Here is a 26,628-nt window from a genome sequence, read left to right as displayed (position 1 = left end):
CCACCGTGTGCCACAGGTGCTTCTGTGCACAGTCAGGAACACTCGATTCCACAGAGACCTCAAATGGTCCAGGTAGCAGAATTATATTTTATTTTTTTCAGGGAAAGAAAAAGCTTTTTATAAGACTATAAGAAGAAGAAATTAGCATTCTGATCAACTCTCTCCATGATCACTACATGGCTTTTATTTATTAAATATTAAATAGTCAAAGTTGGGGATTAAAACTTTAAGTAAACACACAGCAGGTTTAAAGTTTTGCATTTTAAAAGTATATTAAAAATGTTCCCAAGCTGGGGACGTGGCTCAGTTATTAACATGCTGGCTACTCAAGCATGAGAACCCGAGTTTGAACCCCAGCAATCACAGGAAACAACAAAAGCACGGGAAGGCAGAGACAGGAGGATCCTGGGCTCACTGAACAACCTCCTAGTCTATTTGATGAGTCTCTGCCTAAGGTGAGACTTTGTCTCAAAAAACAAGGTGAACGATGCTGTAGACGATTATTTTAAAATATGTTACATTTGTTTACACTGTGGAACATTTGTTTAACAATGTAAAGATGTGCTGCTTTTGTTTATGCTGCATGTGTTTAACTCTGTGAAGCTGAAGATTCTTCCTGTCTAAAACACCTGATGGTCTAGTAAAGAGCTGAACAGTCAATAATGAGGCAGGAGAGGATAAATAGAAGGAAAAACCTGGAAAAGGGGAGAGCGAGAAAGATCACGAAGCGAAAAAAGGGGCCACCAACCCAGCCACACAGCCAACCATGGAGAAAAAAGCAAAGAAAGGTATACAGAAACAGAGAAAGGTAAAAGCCGAGAGGCAAAAGGGAGTCGGAACAATTTAAGTTAGAAAAGCTGGCTAGAAACAAGCCAAGCTAAGGTCTGGCATTTATAAGAAAGAATATGCCTCCATGAGTGATTTATTTAGGAGCTGGGTGGCGGGACTCCCAAAAGAGCTAAGAGTGAAAAGAGCAAAGAGCACAAAACAGCACCCAAGCTGTCCCTTAGCCTCTACAGGCAATCACGCGCACCCCACCCCATACACATACAAATGCTGACTCCCAACGCTGTAAGGGGCTCTTTTAATTAGCTGTCTTCACTGTCGTCTAGAAACAAAATATGTTCAACACAACATAATCCGTAATGCAGCTACTGGCCTGCCTCCTGCCTCCTGCTTTGCTGTTAGCTGGTTAGTTTGTAGTTTTATTCCCTGTGGAACTCTGAGGAGGAGACACGCTGGTAAGGGGCAAACCATGCCCTTCAACTGTGGGACTCCAGCAACAGAGCTTACTTTGAACAGAAGAAACAAAGGAGCTTTTCAGGTGCCCCTCAACCCATACATTCTGAAAGGTTTAAGGATAAAGATGCCAGACCTTGGACCAGGGCAGTTTTTCAATATCCACAAAAATTCTCATCAGCTCAGGGATGGCGAGCGCAGGGTGTGTGTCGTTCAGCTGGATGGCTACCTGAGTAGAGACAAGACATCAGTATGAAGGTGAAAAATGGCCCAGGGTCTGGCTTCCTGTCCTCATCAACATCTGGAGGCAGTGCTAAGGGTCCCGACCCTTTTGGGGGGTCACATATCAGCTATCCTGCATACCAGATATTTACATTAAATTCATAATAGTGGCAAGATGACAGTTATGGAGTAGCACCAAAATAATATTAAGGGTGGGGGTCACCACAACATGAGGAACTGTATTAAAGGGGCGCAGGAAAGTTGAGAACTACCGACTGACTGAACAAAACTCCCGCTTCCTGGGAAACATCTGAATGAAATATGGACTCTGCCTGCCCAACTTTCTGACCACTGGGAGAGGGTAACTGATGGAAGTCCTCCGTGGAGGGCCTCGCCTGTGGCCATGGTCTGATCAGTCACCTGATCTGGGAAGGCGTCGAACACGGTTCCCACACCATCCTTGGAGCCAAACTTGGAGGCCTTGAAACGTCGGATGACATCCTGCAGGGTCGCAGCTACCACAAAGTACTCCTGCTTCAGCCTCAGCTCCTTTCCTTCAAAAAACTTCAAGGCAGGGAAACCGAGTCAGAGTGGGTCGCAGTGGAGCCGTGACCAAATGTGACCAGTCTCCACTGCCTAGGGGACATTAAGGCACCGAGAGGAGCCAGGGCGAATGAAGAAATATTCACCTTCACGTCCCTGAAAACAGTTCAAATGACAGCAAGGTGTTCAGATAGAAGATAAAGAGGTTGGGGAGACAACAGGAACGTTTTGTTGCTGTTGTTAAATAAACTTGATATAGTTTTCTTTAAGAGTCTTTTTTGTTTGTTTGTTTTTAATTTGATGCCTGTCCCCAGGAGGTCTAGAAGAATGTATACTACAAGAAACAGTGAACCAACCCAGAACTGAAAGATAATAACCTAGAAACAATGATCTTCGTGGGAGGCCCTCTAAAAGATGGGGAGTGACAGGAACTGACATTTGGCAGACAGCAAATAGAGAGCCCAGCGAGGACTATGGGAGAATTGGGGGCGGGGGGTACGACACATGTCTGTGATGGGGGAGTGGATGTGAGAATACGAGGCTTATGCTTGTCTTCAGTAGTGTGTGTGTGTGTGGGGGGTCAAACAAACACTCGTGGGCATGGACAAATCATAAAGTAGTAATAACTTCATGGTAATGGATGACCGTCTGCCTTTCCAAACATGTCTTTCCAAACATTTATGTTTGATAAATATAGAAGAAATTGCATTTAGTCAGTAAACTTGTCTGGGATAATAGTAACAATGAGATTTTCTAGATGGTACTTAGATTTTTTTAAAAATTTCTTTGTTTTATATGATTTAATTTTTTTTCTAATGGTACAATTTACAATGAAGGAATTACTGTAAAAATAATTAAAAAACACTCTGCCTACTTATGATAAAATCAAGCATCTATTAATCTAGAGAACTGTTCAAGTCCTAACAATGAAACTATTAATTAAACATAATCTCTGTCTTTAGTCGTGGGGAGATGGAAGTGAGAACAATTTCTTTAAAAATTTTAATGTGCCCTATTTTGGAAATCTGAATAGTCTAGTAATTCTTGATTTGAGCCCTAAAGATGAGTCAGGATTTGTGAGATAAACACAGAGTAGTTCTCGGAGGTGCTCGATGGGGATCATGGTAGTCAGTTCAGTGCCCCAGGAGCCTCGCTGCTGGGCAAGGTCCCGGGAGATGAGTCAGAGCACCGTGACTTATTTGGGAGGATGTCAGGCATCCTCAGACCCTGTGTGTGATCAGGAGCCTCTCATGGCCTAAGCAGGGCACACAGCTCACTAGGGGCAGCGTGAGAAAAGCAGCAAGATTCTTGGAAGAAAGGCAGAAGTCTGGACATGGACTATGGTCCTATTTAGGAAGAAAAATGAATTTGTTCTTTATAACCATAGCACAAAAAATGATGTTTTGAACCCACTCTGAAAAAACAAAGCAATACCAAGAGAGTATCCTGAGGGCGACTTTAACCCAAAAGTCCTTTTTTTCTTTTCTTTCTTTTTTTTTTTTTTTAAATCTCAACCTAACTTAACACACCATGCTGATTACTATAGATGAGCATTTCCAGGTCACGTCAGGTTTGGTTCTCACAGAAGGTAGCCCCTCCAGTTACAGAGCGCTGCAGGCCTGGGGTTGGCTGGCAGAGACTGCAGACTTGGGAAATTCTTATTCCGCCCATCAAAGGCAACAATGTTTTGCATTCGGGCTTAGTGACTTTTCTGAAGTGTCTTTTTCCCAAAGGGAAAGACATGTCATTAGGTTCCTGAAAATGTCACAGCAAATCCACGTACTCCCTCCATCCCTCTCAGAGTCCATGGTTCATCACCAAGTCAACATCCAGCCTAAACTGCATCCTGGTCCCCAGAGTCCCTGGTCTCTACCACCGCTGGGAAACAGAGTACTAATCTGGTTGCATCTGAAATTACTTTCAGGAAGAATCATTACATCTACAAGACATGATTTTAACCATAAAGAAGTTGGAGTTACAGATAAATAAATCAACCAGAAATCTGCGGTGGTCACTGCAGATCCAGTTCCATACACCAAACACACGCTAAAGTGTTACGCTGGTCACACTGGTACACGTCTGTAATCCCAGTCCCAACAGGCAAAGGGCAAAGGCCAGAGGACCCTAGAGAGTTCAAGCCTAGACTAGTTTACTTAGAGAGCTCCAGGCCATCCAAGGCAAGATAAGAGATCCCGTAACACACACACACACACACACACACACACACACACACACACACACACACTGGCCCTGGGGAGAAGACGCAATGGGTAAATCACTTGAGAGAATCTGAGGACCTGAGTGTTTGTAAAACTGGGGGTGGGGAGGGAGTGGTCTGTAGTCCCACTGGCTTTATAGGTAGATGGAGAATTCCCCAGAAGCTCAAGGGATAGCCAGGTATACAGAGCAGTGGACAACAACAAAAGAAGGGGAAAAGCCCATCTCAAAAAAGAAGGCAAAAAAGCCGGGGCGGTGGTGGCTCACGCCTTTAATCCCAGCACTAGGGAGGCATAGGCAGGCGGATCTCTGTGAGTTCGAGACCAGCCTGGTCTACAAGAGCTAGTTCCAGGACAGGCTCCAAAGCCATAGGGAAACCCTGTCTTGAAAAACCAAAAAAAAAAAAAAAAAAAAAAAAAAAAGGCAAGACTAACATCCAAGGTTATTCTCTGGCCTCCACATATATGTCATACTTCATACATGCTTTGAGAGACAGATCCAGCCTTTAGAATAGCATTAGGATAACCTGATATAAGAAAAGCTTAAGGATCCAAGCTAGTGACAGAAAAGGTAGGCATTGTCACCATGACCTCCCTGATCCTGGGGACAGAAATCCAGGAAGAGCCAGGTGAGTGTGGGAGGAGCCCAGGAAGGGAGCATCCCCAATTCTAACTGCCATCGAAGCCTCCATCTGGAAACAAAACCAGGCTTTCTTAGCATTTCACTCATCTTTTATATCCAGGTTCTGTTTTGAAATGGGGCTGGAGAGATGGCTCAGTGGTTAAGAGCATTGCCTGCTCTTCCAAAGGTCCTGAGCTCAATTCCCAGCAACCACATGGTGGCTTGAGGAAGAGACCTGGTCAGTCATCTTCATCAACTTAGACTATGAAACCCAATATGGACAAGGTCAACAGAATCACCATATATGGGCTGCCCATGCATGCTTCAGCATTGCCAGGGCATACATTTTAATTCATTTTTTTTTCTGTTTTGAAATACATCTAGGGACCTTCTCAGTTGATGGAGCCACTAATCAAAGCAAAGCACCAAGTTTCATCTTGGAAATGGCACAACTTTGTCCTCCTTACTTGATTGGAAGGGGAAAGTGACAGAAGGGATGGAGCTTATTCTGCACACGGTTTCACAGGTTACTAGACAGGCTCTGGGAAGCGACCTGTATAAGCTGGCCCTGTGTCACTCACATTGTCATTGGGGTAGAGCACTCTGGAGATATTCTCAGCCAGGTTCCGGTCCAGTACAGCCTGAATGTAGTCTCCAACATTAACTGAAAGAAATGAAGAAAAGCCACCAATAGACAAAGCAGCCACTGTTGGAGCAAGTATCTTGATCTCATCTCATGTGCAGCCATGGACAATTCCTAAGATTGTCCTAAAATCTAAAAGGGTTTCAATAAACCCCAACAGTGGCCTTCCTAGAAGAATTCAAGGCCAGACTGTGAAGTTTAGCTTTAAAAAATTGCTTCCTGGGGGCTGGAGAGATGGCTCAGTGGTTAAGAGCATTGCCTGCTCTTCCAAAGGTCCTGAGTTCAATTCCCGGCAACCACATGGTGGCTCACAACCATCTGTAATGAGGTCTGGTGCCCTCTTCTGGCCTGCAGACATACACACAGACAGAATATTGTATGCATAATAAATAAATAAATAAATAAATAAATAAATATTTTTAAAAAATTGCTTCCTATATTTGCAGCAAAAAATACCAGTTTAGCCAGGCATGGTGGTGCATGCCTTTAATCCCAGCACTCGGGAAGCAGAGACAGGTGGATCTCTGTGTGTTCAAGCCCAGCCTGGTCTACAGAGCAAGTTCCGACCAGCCAAGGCTACCTTGGTCACACCTTGTCTCCAAAAACAAATAAATAAACAAATAAGTGAAAAAATGATAAAAAGCTTTCTCGGTCACTGAAGATCAAAGATCAGGAACTCAAGGCTTTTTTCTCAACTTCAGACATCAATACGCAGTATACACAAAGAAAGCAGAGACCCGGCCGTACGTACAGTCTTGGAGGTTGAAGTCATTTGGCGCTCGAGCTGACCAGAGGCGCATGGTGTTCACAGTGTTGTTCATGTACCCGGGTACGGGGGTGTCATAGGGCAGAGCCAGGACCACCTGCAGGATTAAACATCAAGGTGGGGTGATGGAAGCTGAGCAGTGTCTGCGGGCTGCAGTGGAACCCTATTCCTGACTGGTCACATACCCACATGGTGTAAGTCAGACTCGAGAAGTGTGTCTCTGGACTATACACAGTGTAAGTCAGACCCGAGAAGTGTGTCTCTGGACTAAAGAGAGCTGGAGTCACGAGGCTGCTGACCCTTCGTAGAATTTCTATGCTCAATTCCTACGTGCTCCTTGCCCTGAAGGAGGAGCACTGTGTTCTGGGGAAATCTTTCTGCACACCGTGAAGAGGAGACTTTGACAAGGCACTTTCTGATTCGTTTAATAAAGAGATGAATGACCAATAGCTAGGCAGGAAGAGCTTAGGTAGGACTTCTGGGAGAAAAGAGGAACTCAAGGAGACGTCTCTAGGCCCGTGAGAGCCACCAGTGAGACGTGGAGGGAGGTTGGACATACTAAACAAAAGAGGGATAAAAGTCACAGGGCAGAACACAGATTAACAGAAACAGGTTAAGTTTTATGAACTAGTTGGGAACAAGCCTAAGCTAAAGGCCAAGCTCTCACAATTTCATAAAGTCTCTGTGTCATTATTTGGGAGTTGGTGGTCCTGATGAGAAAGTACTGCCACGGCACTGGAACGAACCGCCGTGGTTTTAGTGGTAGAAAAGGATTTAGGATAATTAACCGTGGTGTATAAGCAAATGCACGCACACGAGCGTGACCTACCGAAGGGCAGCAGCGGTCAGGGCAGGCTCTGGGTAGGTCACTCAATGATCTGATGTCGAACACGCTAAAATCCAACAGAACGGGAAAGCAATGGAGCTACCCCACACGAGGCATTTAAAATGTCGTGCTAGCCAGATTTTCTGATGTTGTGAAAAGCTGTTTCAGTGACTTCTGTCATGATCTGCTGAGTCAGGTGATAATTAGCCGAACTGGGTTCAAGACGCCAGCTTTGGAAACTCTAGCCCCATCTTTGTGACAGCTATTCAGACAGATGGACGGGGAAGGGAACTGTTTCAGAGGACATTTAAAATTCGTATGAAAAATGACCTGTTTATTAATAACACGTCTCATCAGAGCCAAAGTTCAAGGAGGGAGATTGGCAGGATGATTGCATAAAAGGATATGATTCATCATTTGGTCCAGCCCATTCACTGGGACCTTGATGGAATAAATCACCCTTACTTGAAGATCTTTCACGAAGAAGTAAAGGTCACCAATCAGGAGGTGTCATTTGTAGGCTGGAAACGACTCTGGGTTTAAACAGGAATTGCCCTCTGCTCCTCCCAGCGTTACAGAGGCAGGCTAAGGATCATCCAGCTTGGATCTCCTTTCAGGGGCTTCAGAGCTACGTCCCCTCATAGCTCACCCCAAGGCTGTGTGTCACTTCTGGGATGGGCCAACATGTCTGGAGACTACAGAGTTTCCCACAGGTACGTTGACCACTGGCTCAGAGGAGCGCTGAGGCTGACACTCTCCTGCAAACCCTTCCTTTGTCCTTCACACGTGGCGCCCCGTACCATGAAGAGCCCCCACTTTTTCCTGCTGCTCCCCCTCCTCATCTTTCCTCGTTTGGCTCCCACAAATCACCAGCACAGCTAATTCTCTCTGGTATCCGCTTCCCCCGTGGGCCTGAGTTACACAACAGCGAGCAAACAGCTCCGCTTGTTGGAAGCCATTCCCTGCATGCTCAGAGCGTGTCTGGCCTCATGCGCTCTGACCTCACCAGTCACAAATGTGGGGCTGATCCAGGCGATGACTCTCTCACCCATAGCGTCCTGCAGGGCTTCAGCCAACTCTGTGTATCATCTCTGGCCCACCCTCTTGCTTCTCTAGACATAGACACAAGTACCTTGTGATTGAATGTCTGGATTCGCCATGACACTATCCAAAGGTGCTTTGTGGAAACAAACCTGCCCAGCCGCAGGCCCTCCAGCACAAACAGAACGCTTCTGGGATTGATTGCATAAGCTGCAGAATTTTGGATAGATCGGAAGCTAATGAAGTTGCAGGCACCAAACTCTATGCCACACTAGTTTAATACAAACAAGTGTGCCGTTCCTTAGAGTGGATTTCCTGGTCTGTTTATAGTTCACACGGCAGCATTTGTGACCAAGTGCAGCTTAGACTGTGGCCAGACATGGAAAACAAAATAAAGCAGGACCTTACCTTTAAGTCTAAGTACTGGTCTATACCCTACATCATTTCACTGGTTTGGTCCTCACCTGTCACTTGGTGTGCCAAATACATTCACATTCAGATGGAAACATTTTAAGTCTTTATTTTTCTGGACTTTGAATATCTCTCTAGGGATTAGTAAAATAAACCAGTAGTTTAAGAAAGAAATCAGCCATAAGTCAGGCATGCTGAAACATGCTAAGACATCTGACATAGAAGGGCATTATTTAGTTGGTTCTGAAGAATGACCAAGATAAGTGCCTTGAAACCACTTTTATTCAGCAAATATATCAAGAGAAGCTGTGCTGATTGGACAAGGCAGCCCCATAGGGAGTAAGGTCATTTACCAGAAAATATGACAGAGAATCACAGATGCCAAAGAACTAGCTATAATCTGGGCCATACGCACATTGGATGGTGGGACACAGACTCATTCCAGAGGAAGTGCCCTTGAAGAAACAGCAGTAGCACTTTTTCAGAAGTGATCACGGATCACAGATCCAGCACTGTACACAGGTTGTGCTGTGGGCTGAGGCCGTGAACATCTTTGAGGACTACCGTACTAAAATGTACAGTGATGGGCTGAGCAAAAGCTTTGAAACTGACTTTACTTTGGTATCAACAATGTTTATAAAACCAAAGAACTAAACATCCAGGGAGCTATAACCTAGGTACTACCAAGTTGATTAATATCTAATCAAGCTGATTGCAAAATGGCACTGTCAATCAGTTAACCTTGGGCAAGGCACTTCCCTCTTGTCCTCAGGGCCCTTATCTCCCACAGGTACGGCAGCACAAAGAGGACATGCATGTTTATTTACACAACTTCACTCCGCTATTTGATACACAAGACGCCACTCTCTTTCTTTTTTTGTGGGGGCAGTGGTGGAAACAGGGTTTCTCAACATAGCCCTGGCTACTGTGGAACTCTGCGTAGTTCAGGCTGGCCTCAAACTCACAGAGATCCACCTGCCTTTGCCTCCCGAGTGCTAGGATTAAAGGCGTGCGCCACTGTGTCTGATCGAAACTTCATTCTTGATACGGTGTAGCGCTACACCCTGCTCAGTGCAATGTCCCCTGTGCTGTCATGTTTGTCACGAGAACACCGGATTACCTGGGTGTCCACCCACTTGGTCCCAGTCTGGGTGTGCTCTACTCTTCCGTAGAAATGCACGGGCAGCATGAATTCGGGGCGCGCCTTCTCCCAAGGGTTCCCGTGTCGGAGCCAGTCATCTGCCTCTTCTATCTAGAAAGGAGACAAGGTCCCAGCCCATCAGTTATAGTACAACACACGATATCTTTGACAGCAGCTCAAGAGTGCCGCTTTGGGGAGGAAATCCTATGGGTCTTCCTACCTCATTTCACCTTTGCTCCTGTCTCACATCCTAAGACAATGACAGCGCTCTCCAACAATGGCGTGTTTTGTGCGTACTATTGTATTTAATTCTCACAGCAACGCTAAGATTTCCATCTTTTCAGAGATGAGGAAATACGACAGTTCAAGACCACATAGAAGGAAGATGATAGCGCCTGACAGACTTGTTTTGTGATTCAGAGCCCATGACTCACATCTGGGGATGTCCTCTAGAAAGGCTAACGGTTGAGTTTCTGGACCACATGGTCCAACGTGAAGCTTTCAGTCAAGATTCTGGTGCCTGGAATGAACGGAATGAGCTAGGAAATGCTCCTAGAGACCACTCTCTTACTAGAGCTCATTTCATTACAGGCAGAGAGAATTTCATGGTCTTTGCTGCTCACCTTAATCCTTATGGAACTTTGACTTGGTAACAAACTATGCATTATGACTTGAAGGTGCCCTATACTAAAAAGTAAGGAATTAATTTTGACAATTTCAACTTCCACAGTACTTATGTTACTCTATAACAAACTGTTCCAAAAAAAAAAAATGAAAACCAGATTTCCTATTTAGGGCGTTCAGGACACCAAACTAATTTTGGTTTGTGTAGCAATCAAGAAGAGTAAAGCAATAACACAGCTGTACCGAGGGGTGTAGTTTAATTAATTAAGTAAGTAAGTAAGTGCACTTAATAAACTATGCATTTGTGGAGTTTTTCAGCTGATAAGAAGCTTGCAGGTAAAGTGCTTGCTGGGCAAGTTTGAGAGCCTTGGTTTGGATCCCTAGCACCCACTTAAAAGACAGACACGTGGGGTGGGGTGAGCACCTGTAACCCTAGCACTGAGGGGAGGGTATGAAGACAATGCATTCAGGATGGGCTATTTAGCCAAACTAGCCAAAGCACTGAGCTCCAGGTTCACGGAGACCCTATTTCAAAAAATAAGGTCAGACTGGTCGGTGGTGGCACATGCCTTTAATCCCAGTACTTGGGACTCTGTGAGTTCAAAGCCAGCCTGGTCTACAGAGTAAATTCCAGGATAGCAAGAACTACATAGAAAGCCTGTCTCGAAAAACAAAAACAAGCAAACGAAACAACAAAAAAACTAAGGTCGAGAGGGATGCAGGAAGACACATCAACCTCTGGCCTCCACATGCATAGATATAGACACAGCATAAATAAATAGGCAGATGGGTGGGTAGATGGAGAGCTTGGTCAGCGTGAACGGGGTGTTCCCCTTTCTGCACTGGTCTGTTGTTGAACACCACAGAAGGGACGGACGGCAAGAGGAAGATGCGGCAACGAGGACTTTTCTATAGGAAGTCATGAGCTTGGGAGAGCGGAAGCCACGTTTCTGCTGAGAAAAGTGTCCCCATCATAGGCTCGTTTGTCCTCGAGGAGCAGAAATGTCCAGGGCACAGGATGACGCCTCATACCCATTCCTTCCCCACTCTCATTCTGCGCGGCCTTTGCGCTTGTGAGTAGTCAGCTGACCACTCACGTGTTGGCTTCATCTGCCCCGCCCCAAAATGGCTGTTTTTGCTTCCCGTGGCTAACAGTTTTTGTAAGGAACCATGTTTGTTTGCTGATTTCAGTCCGAGTCCCTTGCTGAATCAGAAAGGAATCAGTGAACAGCACTTTCAGCTTTCTCAGGATGGTTCCTAAGGTGGGCTGAAAGGTAGGGATTTCCAGTCACAGGCTCATCACCGCAGACGGAGGAGGAGCCACAGGTGCTATGTGTGGAAAGGGCAAAACTCGTCTTGACTTCCATTTCTTTCTGCGAATTAGATTCTCCTGTAGCCGCAGGGATCTCTGGGAGCACTAATCACTGAGATATATGAACGTGCGGAGTGGGTGGGAGATGAGCTTTGTTTGATCCTTACATTCGAGTAGGTTTGAGGACCGTACCAGGGGCTCCGGCAGGAGGCTGGGGGTGCTGATTCACGGCGACTGTGGCTCCTGAGAGTGGAACTAGCTGGCTTCGAGCCTGGGCATCTCTCCCTGGAGGGATGACCCAGCGGAGTCAAGTGGAGCCAGCCGCGAAGCAGAGGTCAGCTCTGGCACCGTACTGGCGAGAGGGTTTCAAGAAACACTTTCTGCCTCAAATGTGGGGCACAGAGGATGAACTCGTGAACAAATGCCAAGAGAGTCTTTGCTTATTGAGAACACACATAACTGAAAGACATTTCTGGGGAGCCCCGGTAATTCAGTAAGAATGACTAGAGGCTCGCATGGCAGCAAAAACCAGGAGACTGGCTATCAAGGCTCGGCACAGGTTCTAAGTGGAGACTAAGTCAGTCCTTCCTGCGAGCACCTTTGCCGTCAGCTGTCCTTCTAGGAGACGCTGTTTAATGGTATTCTCCTCTTCCTCCCGACAGCCAAGTGCCTTCATGAGGGACTATCATGATCAGGTTCCAGGGTTTCCGTGAGAATTTGTGGCAAGTTCAGAATTTTAACCACATAATTACTTTCCTCAGTTCAGTCAACACATTTTTCTGCAAATGTTCTTTGAACAGACCCAAAAGTTAAAAGTCGATCAGTCTTTAAAAATGTTCCCAGCTGGCGACCTCTCATCAGTATCGGCTGTATCTGCTGTAGGGGGAGGGGAGCTGGGGTGCAGGGGAGCAGGGAGCAGGATAGCAGGGAGCAGGGTGCAGGAACAAGACCATAGCATAATCTGAAGGACTGCAGACTTCCTGGCATTTTCTTTTTACGGAAATGGTTTTGTTTTATGAGGTGACATATTTTACATTTGCCCTTTACAAGCCCATCTTGAGAAATAACGTAGCGGGAGAGTAGAACTATATGCCCTCTGATTCCGCTTGTAAGACACAATTAAAGTAGCGATGATGTCTGATGGGGTTAACTTTGGAATTAGCAGAAGCTATTGGTCTCTTTTTCTCTCCCTCCCTCTTTTACTCCCCTCTCTATCTCTGCTCCCCGACCCTCCCTCTCTAGACAGGGTCTCAGGTAGTGAAGGCTAGCCTTTTAACTTGGTAAGTAGTGGAGGATGATCTTGGGTCCTCTGGCTTCCACCTCCCTAGTATTGGTATTATAAGTGGGCACTGACACATCCAGTTTACTCGGTGCTGGAGGCAGCAGTGTGTATGTGTGTGTGTGTCAAACCCAGGGCTCCACGTATATAGGTGAACTCTCTACCACTGACACTATATCTATAGCCCCAGACTCTCTTCTTATAATTTAGAATGCTATAAACATATATCTCCTTGGTCTATAGGATTAAGAATGAAATTGAAGGGGGAAATGCATTTGAGGAATTTCAGATTTGTTTTCTGAGTTTCTTTAGAATCTTTCATACAAAAGTAGTTTAAAAACTAAGAAATGGCTGGGTGGTGGTGGCACACGCCTTTAATCCCAGCACTTGGGGGTGCAGAGGCCTGTAGATCTCTAAGTCTGAGGCCATCCTGGTCTACAGAGTGAGTTTCAGGCCAGCCAAGGCTACACAGAGAAACCCTGTCTCGAAAAACCAAAACCAAACCAACCCAAAGCAAAACAAAAACCTAAGAAAGGAAAGTCTTCAATGGTCTGGACCACAATGAGAACCACACAGTCTACTTCCCAGGCAGAGCATGGATGCGGGAGTCATCTGGTGAGGTGGTGTGGAAATGCTGGCCACATGGATAAATCCCTGCTAAGCTCAGCGTGCAGCGAAGACTCTAGCTACTGGGAAAAGAAATGCACGCTTTCATTTCTACAGCATTTTATATTTATAAAGCACACATTTCCTATGGTATATGAGACACATGGAAGATCAAATGGAGGATAACAAACACTCCCTGAAATCCTGTGTTCCAAAGACAATTCATGTTGAAGCTTTGGTTTATGTTCTTTCCTTTTTTTTTTTTTTAAAAAAAGACTTATTTATTCATTAAATTTTTGTTTCTGTGTGATTCATGAGTGTCACGGGAGCCTGTGGAGCCCAGGAGAAGAAGTGAGATCAGAACTGAAGTTACAGGCGCCTAACGAATGGAACCTGGCTCCTCTACAAGATCATTAAGTGCGTTAATCTTAGCCATTGAGCCACGTCTGCTGCTCCTGATGTATTTTCCTTCCTAAAACATTTCCTCTCCTGGACAGTTGTCGTCAGTCCGGTCGTACAATTCTAGATCCCTTTTCTCCCCAAACAACATAAATGACCTTCCGCTTTAATAAAAGCACTCAAGCATGCGGTAGCCATGGTTACATTAACGTTTTCTCACAGAGCTCCACACTTGGTGGAGTTACTCTCCTCCCAAGAGCCCGTTTGTGTGCCCACTCTGCAGGTTCTCAAAGGAACTCTGGGAAGTCGGCATCTCCACCGTGAAGATAAAAAGACTGAGGCTAGCACAGGGGCAACACAATCTTCAGGGAGATCTATGAGGAGTGAAATTAGATCTCAGTTAGGAATCATTGAGTCCTGGTTCATGGTGCCTCGCAGTTTTTATTTACTTAGTGCTTTTTTTTATTTACTTAGCAATACCCAACACTTGTCCTTAGCAAAATTTGACATTTTGCTTATAGCTTAACATCTTCCAACTCGGTTCCCAGAAGTGTCCTTCAGAAACTTTGTTTTCCACTTAACATTCACACCAAATCTTTTATAGTTCCTTCCTTCCTTGGTGGCTAGGAACTGGGGAAGGAGAAAGCGGATCTCGGGCCCCCAACCTGACTTACCCTCCCTAAGTCAGCTTCATTTCCTTACACAGCCCCGCCAAACCCCTGCTCTAGGCTGTTGGATCTCCACGTGAAGCTGACGGAGTTCAACTTTTTGGAAATGCAGTTTATATATTTTCATCAATGGCATGTATGTAAAACACAGAGAGGGAGAGGGTGCAGTCTACACTTAAGATCAGGGGAAACTCCACAGTGGCCTTGACTGAAGACTCAAAAAGCTACCAGAGATGAAAGAAACCAATAGCTGAGATCTACAAAGGTATAACTACAGTTGTCTGGACGGGTTTGTCCACGTTCATGTAGAACAGAGTATTAAATATGTGTCAAGTTCTTTAGCAGTCAACAGATTATCTAGTATTATTGCATAAAAAGAGAGTATGCTTGTGTGATCTTATACAGCCATGCCCAGGAGGGCAAGACCCTTGTGTACACAAGAACACTGACTGTGGACCCAGATAGCTGCAGACATGACCCCTGCTGACCAGCAGTATGAGCTGGGGAAACCCTATTTTGCTGCAGTCTGGCAATGCGCTTCCTCCCGGGGAGGCCTGCTGACGAGATCACAGCTCTAGCCCACAAGTCTTCCTCTGTGTTTGTGTAATGATGGAGTCACTCCAACTCAGTGAGTATTCACTGTAGGCAGAGTCCCATAGGTAATGTGTTGAAGATTACATTTTTCTTTTTTAAAGATTTATTTATTTATTTACTATTTAACGTGCACTGGTGTTTTGCCTGTATATACTTTATGCGAGTGTGTCGGGTCCCCTGGAACTGGAGGTTACACATGATTGTGAGCTGTAGTGTGGATGCTGGGAATTGAACCCAGGTCCTCTGGAAGAGTAGCTAGTGTTCTTAACCACTGAGCCATCTCTCCAGCCCTGAAGTTATTAACTATCACACAAGAGACACATAACTCCTATTGCTCTTGTTTTCTAGACTGCAAGTTGAGAGCTACAGAGGTTAGGAAACAGGCCATGAACCAGCTAGTGACAGCCAGGCTCTGTGCCAGGTGTCACGGACCTGGAGGCCAATGATACCCATGGGCTCTCAGCTCATGTGACTTATACAGAATGGGGAGCAGACAGCGTCCACTGCCATCAGCCGGATACCAGAGAAATCAGTCGGGTGCTGTGGGAAAGGTGCGCTGCACACTCGCCAGAACACAAAGAAAGAGCCCCTGAAAGCCCAGGGGACAGCACAGCAAGAGACAGTCTGCATACCTGCCATCCATCCCGGATCTTCTGGTTGAAGATGCCGTATTCATAGCGGATGCCATACCCATAGGCTGCGAGTCCCAGCGTTGCCATGGAGTCCAGGAAACAGGCTGAATTTGACCACATGGACAAAAATAATCAGGAGGCTTAGCATCAATGCCAACCTTTCTTTTAAAAACAACAGTCTTCTATCAGGAGACATTTGCATTTGAGCACAGGGATCACTGCACGAAACTTACTGGGTTTCTAAATAACCTTTTCTAATTACAGAGTTAATACCATGAAGTTCGAAAATATAAAAATGTCTGAAGACATCCTTCCTTACCATCTTTAAAAGCCACTGTGCACATACGAGCATTGTTTGAGAACAAATACGGAGGCCACCTACAGTGGGTAGGTAGACTGTTGACACCTGCAGCTGCTCTTCAAAAGGAAGTTGTCTCTGTGGCTGCCTGCAGAACTGTATCCCCAAGACACAGAAACTTATGTGAGACCTGTTCTGTCATAGCACCCAACTCACTGATGGAATTCCATTGCTCTTGGGACACTCGTGACTGTAGGCACCAGGAAGTGGATTATATAAACCAGGAAGTGGATCCCACTTCGCTGATCTAAGCCTTTTAATCATTTGTAGTAATTCTGTTTCCATCATCGGTGACAGCCAGTAGCCTTGTCAGCAAGGGCATCCAATCCACCAGAGTATCAGGAATTCTGCTGAGGGAAGGGGGCTTCAGTGCAAGATTTCCCTTGCTGTTTTTGTCATTTGCATTGTGAGGGGAGGGGCCAGAAAGAGCAGGGGAGAACTATAGAGTCCCAGAGTATTGGTATAATAGAGCTCGGACTTAATCAGCCCTAACATCTGGGGCTCTTGTCCTGTGATCTCCATGCCATTGCTGATGTAATGATTTTCTTATTAGATTTTCTGTTACCTAATGACAGAGCATCTGAACTACAAGAGCCCATTGGTAGTAGGAAGAGAAGGATCTACCTAGTGCCTGGACACAAAGGGTTACATTAATCTGACTGTCCCTCTTGGGAATTTGGGCTGCCAGGAATGCGGAAACCTACAGCAGGAATTCAATTTGAGTTGTCACTCAAACTGTAAGGGTCTGTATTGGGTTCCTAGCCTACCTCTAAGACAGCCATGGACACAAAGTGCTAAGCCTAGAGTCAGCCTAACGTGACCAGTCCCTGCTTTGTCTGACCTGTGGCTGTCCTGGCATTCCCTAGGTCCTGACGAGTTCGTTCTTAGAGCCTGAGCAGGTGGGGTTCCGACTTTCACAGTCAGAAAAGAGACTAAGGCATCTGAGATGACTCTGTCTCACTTGTTGCTCTATTCTGCCCAAACAGCGGAGGAGCAAGGCCATTAATGGCAAGTCCAGAGCAGAGTGAACGGTGCCAGCCAACGTCGAAGAGCTTGTGTTTCACGTAAAAGCAAAGCAGACCAATTCCTATTCTCAGATAGGCTTTCCATTAGGGCTGCCACCCTCCCTACGGCCCAGGCAAGCCTGGGAAATCCTCAGATGAGTGACTTCAGGATGAGGGCAAGTAGCCTACCTGAAGCACTTTTCTATATTTTACCACTAGTGGCCACACTAAAAGCACATTGCCAGCAACACTGAAAGGTCTCGATAAAATGAAACAGATGCAAACGACTTTCTAGTAACACGAGAGAAGACGCAAAAGTAACAGACTTTAAAGGAATGTGATAGCATCTCCTATGATTGCCTCCTTTAAGCCCAGGCTCCTCTCTGGACGTCAGCAGGCACATTTAACATTTAAGATAAACTTAGTATTTGAATTCAAACTATCCCATGTCTCTCTATATACATAACTCGAAAAAGGTGTAATCTTTTAAGAATATAGATGGCACCACTCTGCACGGGTTTTAATGGAACTTGCTTTGAACATGGTGATGGTCATTCATACAGGCAAGTTCATCAACTAGGCAAGTGTGTCTGTATGGGTGGGCAACTTTTAATGGTGCTTTAGAAACAATACTGTAACAAAGCTTTCCTGTTGGTTCACTGTCTAGCCCACATGTTGCATTTGGTGTTTGCTTTGGAGAAACTCTCCAGAGGCGGGGAAATGCTTGGTTACAGAATGTGAAGTCTAATATGAGGTCAATCAGGATCTAGAATAGCTCAAGAGACAAATCTCTGGGTAAGCCTGTGTGGGATTCCGTGAATTAACTGAGGTGGGAAGACCCACTCCTAACATGGCAGCAGCAAGAGGGTCACCATTCCATGGTCTGGGGCCCTGGACTGTAGAAACAGGAGAAAGCTGTCTGAACACGAACATTTAATCCCCTCTGCTTCCTGATGCAGATGCCTTTGACACCTGATACCGTGACTTCCCCACTGTTCCTTGGAACTCTGAGCAAAACTCAACCCTCCCTTCCTTAAACTGCTGCATATTTTGTCGCAATGAGCTGAACTAGTGTTAGAAAAGCCCTTCCTCAAGTACAGCAAAGAACTTTGTATGCATAGGAAAGGCGGTATATTAACGACATCACTGCCTGCCAGCCAATCGGAACAGCAAACTGCAGAGTGCAAGGTAAGTCTTAGAATTTAAGGGAACTGACCAGCCGTGTGAACAAACAGCAGTGAAGTAAACAAGCAACTTTGGAAACCCTTGAGTGAACAGGAAGGATCTGGTTAGCTCTGGGGTTTAAGCAATGCCTGAACAGGCTTTAAGCAACACTTTTTTTTTCCACGTTCGCTTCTCTCTGGCGTTGATCAGCCCACAGGGGAAATTCAAGAACAAATCTACAGAGGGGCCATGCTGTCTCCTTCTTCTAAGGAGCCAGTTGGCTCTTCCAAACATGGTTGTGTACGGTGCCCGAGAAGGACGGGTCGCCCAGACGGTACAGCCCATTCCTGCTGTGCTTACCGGCAAGCCTCCCCAGACCACCATTGCCGAGCCCAGCATCTTCTTCAATTTCTTCTAACTCCTCCATGTCCAATCCAAGCTGAGGAGAAAGGAGAACAATATCGGACACAGATACACATGCAGGCCATCCCAGGGACAACAACCACTTCCAAAAGCACTGGCCAGACATCGGAGTGATCTGTGTGCTTGATCTGGCTACGCTTTGTTTGAGGCATGTGTACTGTATATTAACTGCAGAAGCTGGCAACTGCTGGTGCCAGGGGTTCAAGATGGACGGCCAGGCATGGAGAAGCATCATCCTAGATCTCCTCTGTGGACCACGCCACTTCCTTAATATTGGCCCTTAGATAGAGACTGTTAAATCTCCCTTGTAAAATGTGGAAGATGAAGGTACCTACTTAATTTAGGGTTGTGAGCCAATGATATCGTATAAACAAAACAACAGCATTAGTCTTGGGTAGATGTATCATATGTTATTACTATTGTAATATGTATCATATGCTATTATTACTTTAAAAATATGAGGGTCAGTGGGGACAGTCACCTGTCTCCACTTGGGGACAGTTGCTAGCTTCCTTCTCCAAAGTGCTGGGATCACAGTCCTGAAGCCACTAGCACTGGGTCCCACCAGGGTCCTGCAGCAGACTCTACGCTGCAGATTACTTATTTTATGAGGAAACTGATGTTGTCATAAACCCAGTGGCCTGCTTCCTGTGGACTAGATGATAATCTTGCCCGACCTCACTGAAGGCTAATCTACTGTGAAACAGCTGCGACCTTATCTGAAGGTCACATACCCCACCTCAAATTAGACAGTTTAAAAAAAAACCCGCCCCTTCTCCCCTTCCTCTCCTCCTGTGCTCGTGTAGGACAGAGGGCAACCTGTGAGTCAGTGCTATTCTTCCGCCGTGTGGATCTCAGGGTTTGAACTCAGGTCACAGGGCTTGGATGCATGCGCCTTTATCTTGGATAGTTTTTCGTGGGAAATTAATTTCAATATTGAAAACACATGCACAAGAAGGAAGTGCCTAAAGTGATGCCCACATTTTCTCTGAGCCACTTCTCAGGACCCCCACCCTTCTACCCCGTTACTTCCTTATGTAAGGGTTGATCTTAGATCTCGCAGGAACTCAAACATGGCTCTGCACCATTTCACCGGGAAGGGGCTTTTGAATTTGCTCCCTGGTGACCAGGGATTCCCCGGTCCTTATGCAGCCCATGCTCCGTGCTAACCAGCTCTCATGATCTTGAAAAGTTACAAAGTGGAAAACCAAGAAGCTCCGAGCCTTGACCACACAGATGCAGGTCATGCATACAGGCTACTCCAAGGAAGGTATGCAATTGTTTTTCTAGTATGAGGGGAAGAAAGGGAAGTGGTGGAGAGCTGCGGTGGCTCTTTGGCAGGAAGTACTCTACCTAACCAACTCAAAGGACGCTAGCCCAGAGCAATAAGTAGCAGGCCACACTAAGCGCCATCCCAGCCCTGGGGAAAGGAGCATTCTGACCCAAGTGTCATTTGTAAATACATGCTTCTCCGTCCAGACTCACCAGAAAGGTGAAGAACTTCTTGTTTTTGGAGGACGGACACCTGGAGGAAGGGCTGGAATGTGTCCTTATAAACAGACCAGCAAGATAGGACTCCTTAAGAGGAAGCGTGTTTTCTGTCTCATTAGGCCAGAGAAAAACAACGTTACTTTCTTGTCTGATATATGGATAACCATCCAACTTGGATCATTTCTTAAAAGGCAGACTGTGTCCTGATCTATATCAGGCTTGCAATTCTCACAATGAAGACTTTTACAAGTTTCATTTTAAAAATGTGGTTTGTTTCAGAAAAACTATCCAAGACTTTGATTGCAAAACAAAATCCTCACGCCTGATAACCCATTCTCTAATTTCCTTTTCCCTCCATCCTGTAGACCAGGCTGGCCTTAAACTCAGAGATCCACCTGCTCCTGCCTTGCCAGTGCTGGGTTTAAAGGTGTGCGCCACCACACCCAGGCCTCAGTTCTCCAGCTTGTGTTTATTTCTCATTGTTTGTAAAAAAAAAAAAAAACAAACCTAAGAAGCAACTTGTCATGCAAATGTGCATGTGGTGTGTGTGTGTTGAAGTGAACTTGAAACGTGGAGAAAGAAGACACGAGAACATGAGGGTGGATGGCATACCTGGTAAATGGCCTCGTCACAGGCATTTTGTAAGCCAAGGTTGATCATGGTGTTCTGTAATGCTCGGCCCATGTAAAACTCCAGAGAGAGGTAATAAACCCTCTGAAACAAAGAGAGGAAGGGCTGTCACTCTTCTGTGGGATCAACCATGTTTGTCAATACACATGAAGATGCAGATCCATGTAGGGCCACCAAGAGAAAGCCGTCAGGTCTCGGCTGCTTTAACTCGCGCTCAAGTGAGGCTCCTGCAGTCACCTGACAGGATGCCTGACAGTGCCTGCCACTCCCGACATGAGGAAACCATGCTATACCCGATTTTTTGGCAAAGTAGCTTGGTAGCCAACTAACAGGATTCAATGTTTTTGTTTTGTTTTTCCTTGCTCATGGCCTTCGTGAATAAAACACTTATAGACAAACAATTTGGACTGTCTGCCTTCATCACCTTTCACTTCAAGAGTCGGGTCGGTTGCTTCTGCCCCTGTGATCTAAGAAACATACAGACTAGCTCCCACACAGGCTGGCGCTCGACAACATTCCTCTTTCACTGACGACTCACCATTGGCATGAAGAATCCCCCAGGAAGACTCCCCCCCCAATAAAAACCCAGGAAGACTCCCCCCAAGACCCCCCCAGGAAGTCTACACAGCAGTTCTTCTGGCAAGAGGACCCAAGGCTTAGAAGCGTTTGTTCTCAATGAGACCATAAATTTCCCTATGGACTTAGAAACTATTTGCCTTTGGCCTGGGAAAAGCCAGGTAAATATGAGCTGAGTCAAGTGAGAGGCACAAAGTTCAGACTGGCCTGCTTCAAATGTAGCAGGGTTTGCTGATGTAAAGGAGTGGACGTTGGAGCGGCTACAGCCCCCCTTTCAGGACACTTTGCCCTCTGTATCGGTTACCCTGCTCCCCAAAGGGCACAGAACAAAGCAGTGAGAGCCTGTTCAAGTCACTTCAAATTTCAGGTGCTCTCCATTTCCACAGGATAGGAAGAACCAAAAATAAAAGTATTTGGGCAACCCAACAAATCAATGATGATGATGATGAGGAGGATACGATAATAATAAAAGCTGATGGTGATAGAGCTCACGTAAGAAATCACTATTACGTCAACCCAGAAATTTCACTCGTTCTTACTTTCATTTTATGAAACAATTGAGTTCCGAAACTTCACAAACACAGGCAACGCTGTGCCCTGCCTGGACATCTAATACTGCTGTCCAGAGCACAGCATTTGTGTCCAGCTTCTCTGAACATTTACAGGTAATTTCTTCTGGGTCCTTGTCAGCCTATCAGATGGATGCCTATGCATGTTAATGAAAGGCATCTTTCTGGGGACACACTTAGGCCCCAAAGGTTCAGAGTACTACTCCTACCCCAGGTTGGGGGTTCTATTCGTGAGGCCACGAGGGACAGCAGATCAAGCCACAGATACCATTAGCTCAGCTCTTTCCAGCCTTCATATGTGTATTTTCATTCCCTCTCTGTTAGAATGAAGCCTGTTTACCTGTTCTAGGATCTATGCAAATGTCATTTGTAATACATCTATACCACTGTCTTGCAACTGTGAAGTCACAAGCCTGAAATTATTGCATTTCTGCTAAGTTTCTTGACCTTCCTTTTAAGGCTAAAGCAGCACTGACTTAAGATCCATTAGCATGAAAACATCTTCAGGGGTTTAAGATAGCTCTGGTTCTTTTAGACAGGTTTGCTCAAAGTATCTTTATAGAGGACAGACTTTTTAAGGACAGTAACTATAGGCGAGATCCTATTTTTATTTTGGCTTTTTGTTTGTTTGTTTGTTCATTTTGATAGACTTTACTGTGTAACAACCCTCGCTGTCCTGGTACTTACCCTAGATCAGGCTGGCCTCGAACTCACAGAGATCTGCCTGCCTCTGCTTCCCGGGTGCTGGGATTAAATTCATGTGCCACCACTGCCAGGCTAGATTTCCTATTTTTCTAATGAGTGGTATGTTTTGAGGTAAAATATACTTTATATTTGAGAATATGTAACACCTTGAGAAACAGACCTATGCTCGCACAATGTCCCATGGACATGTATTACACATTCCTAATGTTAAACTATTTGAATATCTTCATTTACCTTGTAAATTTCATGCACAGACCACTCCTAATATTGTATCTACATTATATAAAACCAGTTACAAAGGGTTTGAAAAGATAGAATAAAGATAATATAATAGTATCAATGCATTAAAAAATAGTTTTGAAGTTGTTCCCAGCAGAAACCGGAGGACCTGGGTGTTTCTGTCAGGGCACCCTGTCAGGGGTTTGAAACATGGGATCGCAAGTCTGAGACGCGCAGGAGCGGTACCCAGAGACCCGTGCTGGGAGGGCACTTCACGTGGAGGGTGAGCAGAGCGCCCAAGGCGGAGATGGTGAAATGGCAGAGCAGCGGAGGAAGATGGGCAGAGGGTAATGTCAGCTAAGACGGGAGGGCAAGTTCACCTGTGAAGATGGCAGTGACGCCCTTCAGGACTACGTCAGGGCTGATGTGCTCGCTGCTTTGGGAAGCTCAACTGGACCCAGTCTACACTGAATGGGGGTTGCACATGCTGTGTCTTTGGGAGCTGACAGATAAAATAGAGGTGTAACTGAAGTTGCCTAAAACAGCCTGAAACACTGAAGCACGCAGGACTGTAAAGCCATGGAATTTACATAAGCTACCCAGAGGCAGTTTCCTGACCAATTGGTGTACCGGCTAGCAGGGGTCAGCCTCCTGTCGCTAGCTATACTGTTCCTGGGAAGGAAGGTTCCGATGAGAAGCCACAACTGACCCGTAGGGCCTCTCAGCGAGGCCGAAAGTCAGACTGGAAGACAGTGGCAAGTTTGGAGGGTTCCTGCAGACTTTTGAAAGGGGAATATAAAAGAAAGTCAATGTTTTCCGTTGGAGTGACTGTCATGATGGTGACCAAGGTCACTAAATTAAAAAAAAGAGGGCAGGTCAGGGCTGGAGGTCAGGGCTGCGAGGAACGTGACCGTGATGGAGTTTCTGTGTGCTGAAGTTTGAGGGACCGGAAGAGGCTTTGGTTGCTTAAAGCTTTGGCATTTATACAGGGGCTGGGGCTGGAGAACTGGGCTTGGCGATTTGTGGGCACTCCTGGGAGTGAGGCTGGGGAGGAAACATGGGCACATCTCCTGGTCTTACCCAGGTACTCTGTAAGGACTGGAGACATCCTGCTTCCACAGAGACCATCATGGAGGAATCTGAATTTTTAAGACTTTCCTTAAGACTTTCCAAGCTCCCCCCGCCCTCCTGCCCCAGACAGGGTTTCTCTGTAGCTTTGGAGCCTGTCCTGGAACTCAATCTTGTAGACCAGGCTCTTCTAAGAAGTTACACAACATGTTCATTGCTGCCCTGCAGTGTAAGCCTGTCCTGCTTGCTCTGAGCTTGTATAGTAAAGAAGAGTCAGGGGAGAAACTAGCTGGAGAACCAGGAAGATTAGCACTGGAGGACAAAGGACAAAACTCTTCGTGTTAGGATGCTAAATGCTACAGTGTGTGTGTGTGTGTGTGTGTGTGTGTGTCTGTGTATTTCTGAAATCTGGCTCCAACCCAGACAAATTCTGTACTAGTCCTAAAAATTTTTGATGCAAGATAAAATATGTTGCACCAATAAAGAGATACAGTAGATGAATGTAGGCTCCAAGTGTTTTCTACACGTTTAGATTTCGAAGGACACACATTCGCTGCTGTTCTGTCTGGAAGGCAGGCTCCTGGGGGGGGGGTATCTTTACATCTCTGTGAAAGCATCTTTACACCCGCCGGGAGTTTATTCCTCAGCTTTAGAAATCCCTATAGTTCTCAGGCGCAAACAGTAGAGATAACTTTTCTCGGTGTTTTTATATTTTTTAAAACGCCTAGTAAGTGTATATATAGGCATTTCCCCTTGCCTCCAGAATCTGCTTTCATCGTTTTCAACATCACCCCACAGTCGGCTTTTCCACTTTCCTCTCTCAAAACATCCTCTGTCCTCATAAGGCTGCTGCCTCTCACTCCCTCTCCCTACCCGGTCCTCCCTAACCTTCAGTACCTGTTTTGTTCTCTACCTAGATGGTCACGATGGGATGGTGCTGCTCCCTCTACAAGTCCACCACCCCCAGAGATTCTGCACTCTGTCCCTTGGCAGAAAGGGGAGCGAAAAGGCGGCGCCCCCCATGTCTGGGACAGGTCTCTGGGAGGGAGGAGAGTGTGTTCACGGGGATGTACGCAGGTGAGTCTCAGGCTTGGCCTGACCCATCCTGCAGGAATCAGAAAGTTCAGGAACTGCAGCTTCCGTTCGCAGTGGACCGGGACTTCCCCCTTCTCTCGGCTGCACAGTTAGGGTGGGCAGCCCTGAGGCCTGGGCGGGGTCACTAGCAGAAGAGCTCCACACTTCCCTAAACATTAAGCTCGGTGCTTCCAAGCACCCCTCCCGCGGCCGCCCCGGACTGTCAGGGGCCTGAAACCGTGACTTGCAATACCATAAAGGAGGCTCCGGGTCCCCCTTAGTTAAGTGCTGAGTAGGCACTCCATAAAGTTTGCTAAGTTCACGGGCAAGGGAGGCCTGTGCTCTTGCCACCAGGGGGTCTCCGGATCGCGCAACACAGTAGAACGGGTGTCACAGAGCTGCGGGGGAGGTGAGATCTAGGCCCCGCTGTCGGGACGAGGACAGGGTGTGGAGGGAGGGCAAACGCCCTCCACCGGGTACCTTGGGACACTTGTCGTAGTAGTACTGCTGTGTGCGGATCCAGCGCCCCACCAGGTGGTCGCGCACCGTGTGCGCCAGAGCGAAGAAGTAGTCGCGGGGGGTGGCCACATTGCGGTCCTTGACCAGCGTAAAGTGTAGGTGCCGGTTGAAGCCCTTCTTCAGCTCCGCCACGTTCTCCACGCCCACGATGCCACGGATGCTGATCTGCCGTCGTTTCTCCTGGTCGGTTAGGGGCTTCGCCATGGTTGCTGGTGGAGGGACAACAGAGCAGGCGGGGCGCGGGGCTGCAGACTGGCCCGGTCCGGTCTCCAGAGAAGGTTTTGAGGTTCTGGGGAGTTGTGATCCACCCCTCGGCGCGGCACCGCCCCTCGCCCAGCTCCCGCCCACCCGCGGCGTCCGGAGCACACACAATCCCCGGGGGAGGGGGCGGCAAGGGAGCCCCCAGGGCGGCGCCGCGGCTGTGGGCACCGCCTCCCGGCCTCTCCCAGAACCTCTCGGTCACGTAGCGCGCGGAGTCTCCGACCTGTGTGCCGGCGGGGTAGGAGGCCTCGTCCGGACCGTTCACCCAGGTTGCCATTTCTCAGCTGGAGAAGGCGCCACTGTAGCTTCCTGGGGCGACACTACTGTAGGGTCAGGGTGATTTAACCAAGGTTGCTCAGCCTGGTTTACCAGCCCTTGGAATCGCCCCATCCTGGATCTTTAGGGAGCCTCGGTTGTTTTTATTTATTTTCTGAGGGCGCAGGACTGGGGTTTCTTAAGTCTAGACCCAGGCTGGGGCCAGCCAGCAGCGCTTAAAAGTCAAGGGGTCGGAGTCTGTTGAGTAGAAGCTTCAGGCTCAGTTGGGGACAAGACTTCGACTTGAGACCCCTTGTTAACAGTGTGTTTAAACCAAGCGAGACACAGGGGTAAGAGGAGGGAGTGTGTGTGTGTGTAGAAGAGGTTACTCATGGAGTCAGTTGCTTTATATATAGTATACAAACAAGCTTCAGCTGGTGGTGGCAGTGTGTGTTTCAGACTTTGGAAAGGTAAATGTGGCATTTTAAGATCCTTTTCAAAATGTATGCATTGTATTGTGCACACGCA

General features: G+C 46.7%; 1 protein-coding gene across 1 annotated transcript in view; it reads right to left on the bottom strand.

Annotated features, from left to right (window-relative positions):
* Positions 1–25,948, bottom strand: part of Pygl (glycogen phosphorylase L) — a 34,870-nt gene extending 8,922 nt beyond the window's left edge. Inside the window, exons 1-9 of the mRNA XM_075947749.1 lie at positions 25,546–25,948; positions 20,837–20,938; positions 18,671–18,749; positions 15,785–15,888; positions 9,650–9,781; positions 6,237–6,348; positions 5,424–5,506; positions 1,882–2,025; positions 1,376–1,468 (exon numbers count right to left, since the gene is read on the bottom strand). Of these exons, the coding sequence (XP_075803864.1) occupies positions 1,376–1,468; positions 1,882–2,025; positions 5,424–5,506; positions 6,237–6,348; positions 9,650–9,781; positions 15,785–15,888; positions 18,671–18,749; positions 20,837–20,938; positions 25,546–25,788 (1,092 nt within the window). The 5' untranslated portion in view covers positions 25,789–25,948. The remainder of the gene's footprint in view (positions 1–1,375; positions 1,469–1,881; positions 2,026–5,423; positions 5,507–6,236; positions 6,349–9,649; positions 9,782–15,784; positions 15,889–18,670; positions 18,750–20,836; positions 20,939–25,545) is intronic.
* Positions 25,949–26,628: the final 680 nt, after the last annotated feature.

This window comes from Microtus pennsylvanicus, chromosome 14 (assembly GCF_037038515.1).
Source record: "Microtus pennsylvanicus isolate mMicPen1 chromosome 14, mMicPen1.hap1, whole genome shotgun sequence".
Lineage (NCBI taxonomy): Eukaryota > Metazoa > Chordata > Mammalia > Rodentia > Cricetidae > Microtus > Microtus pennsylvanicus.
This window is presented reverse-complemented; position numbering and strand designations above follow the sequence as displayed.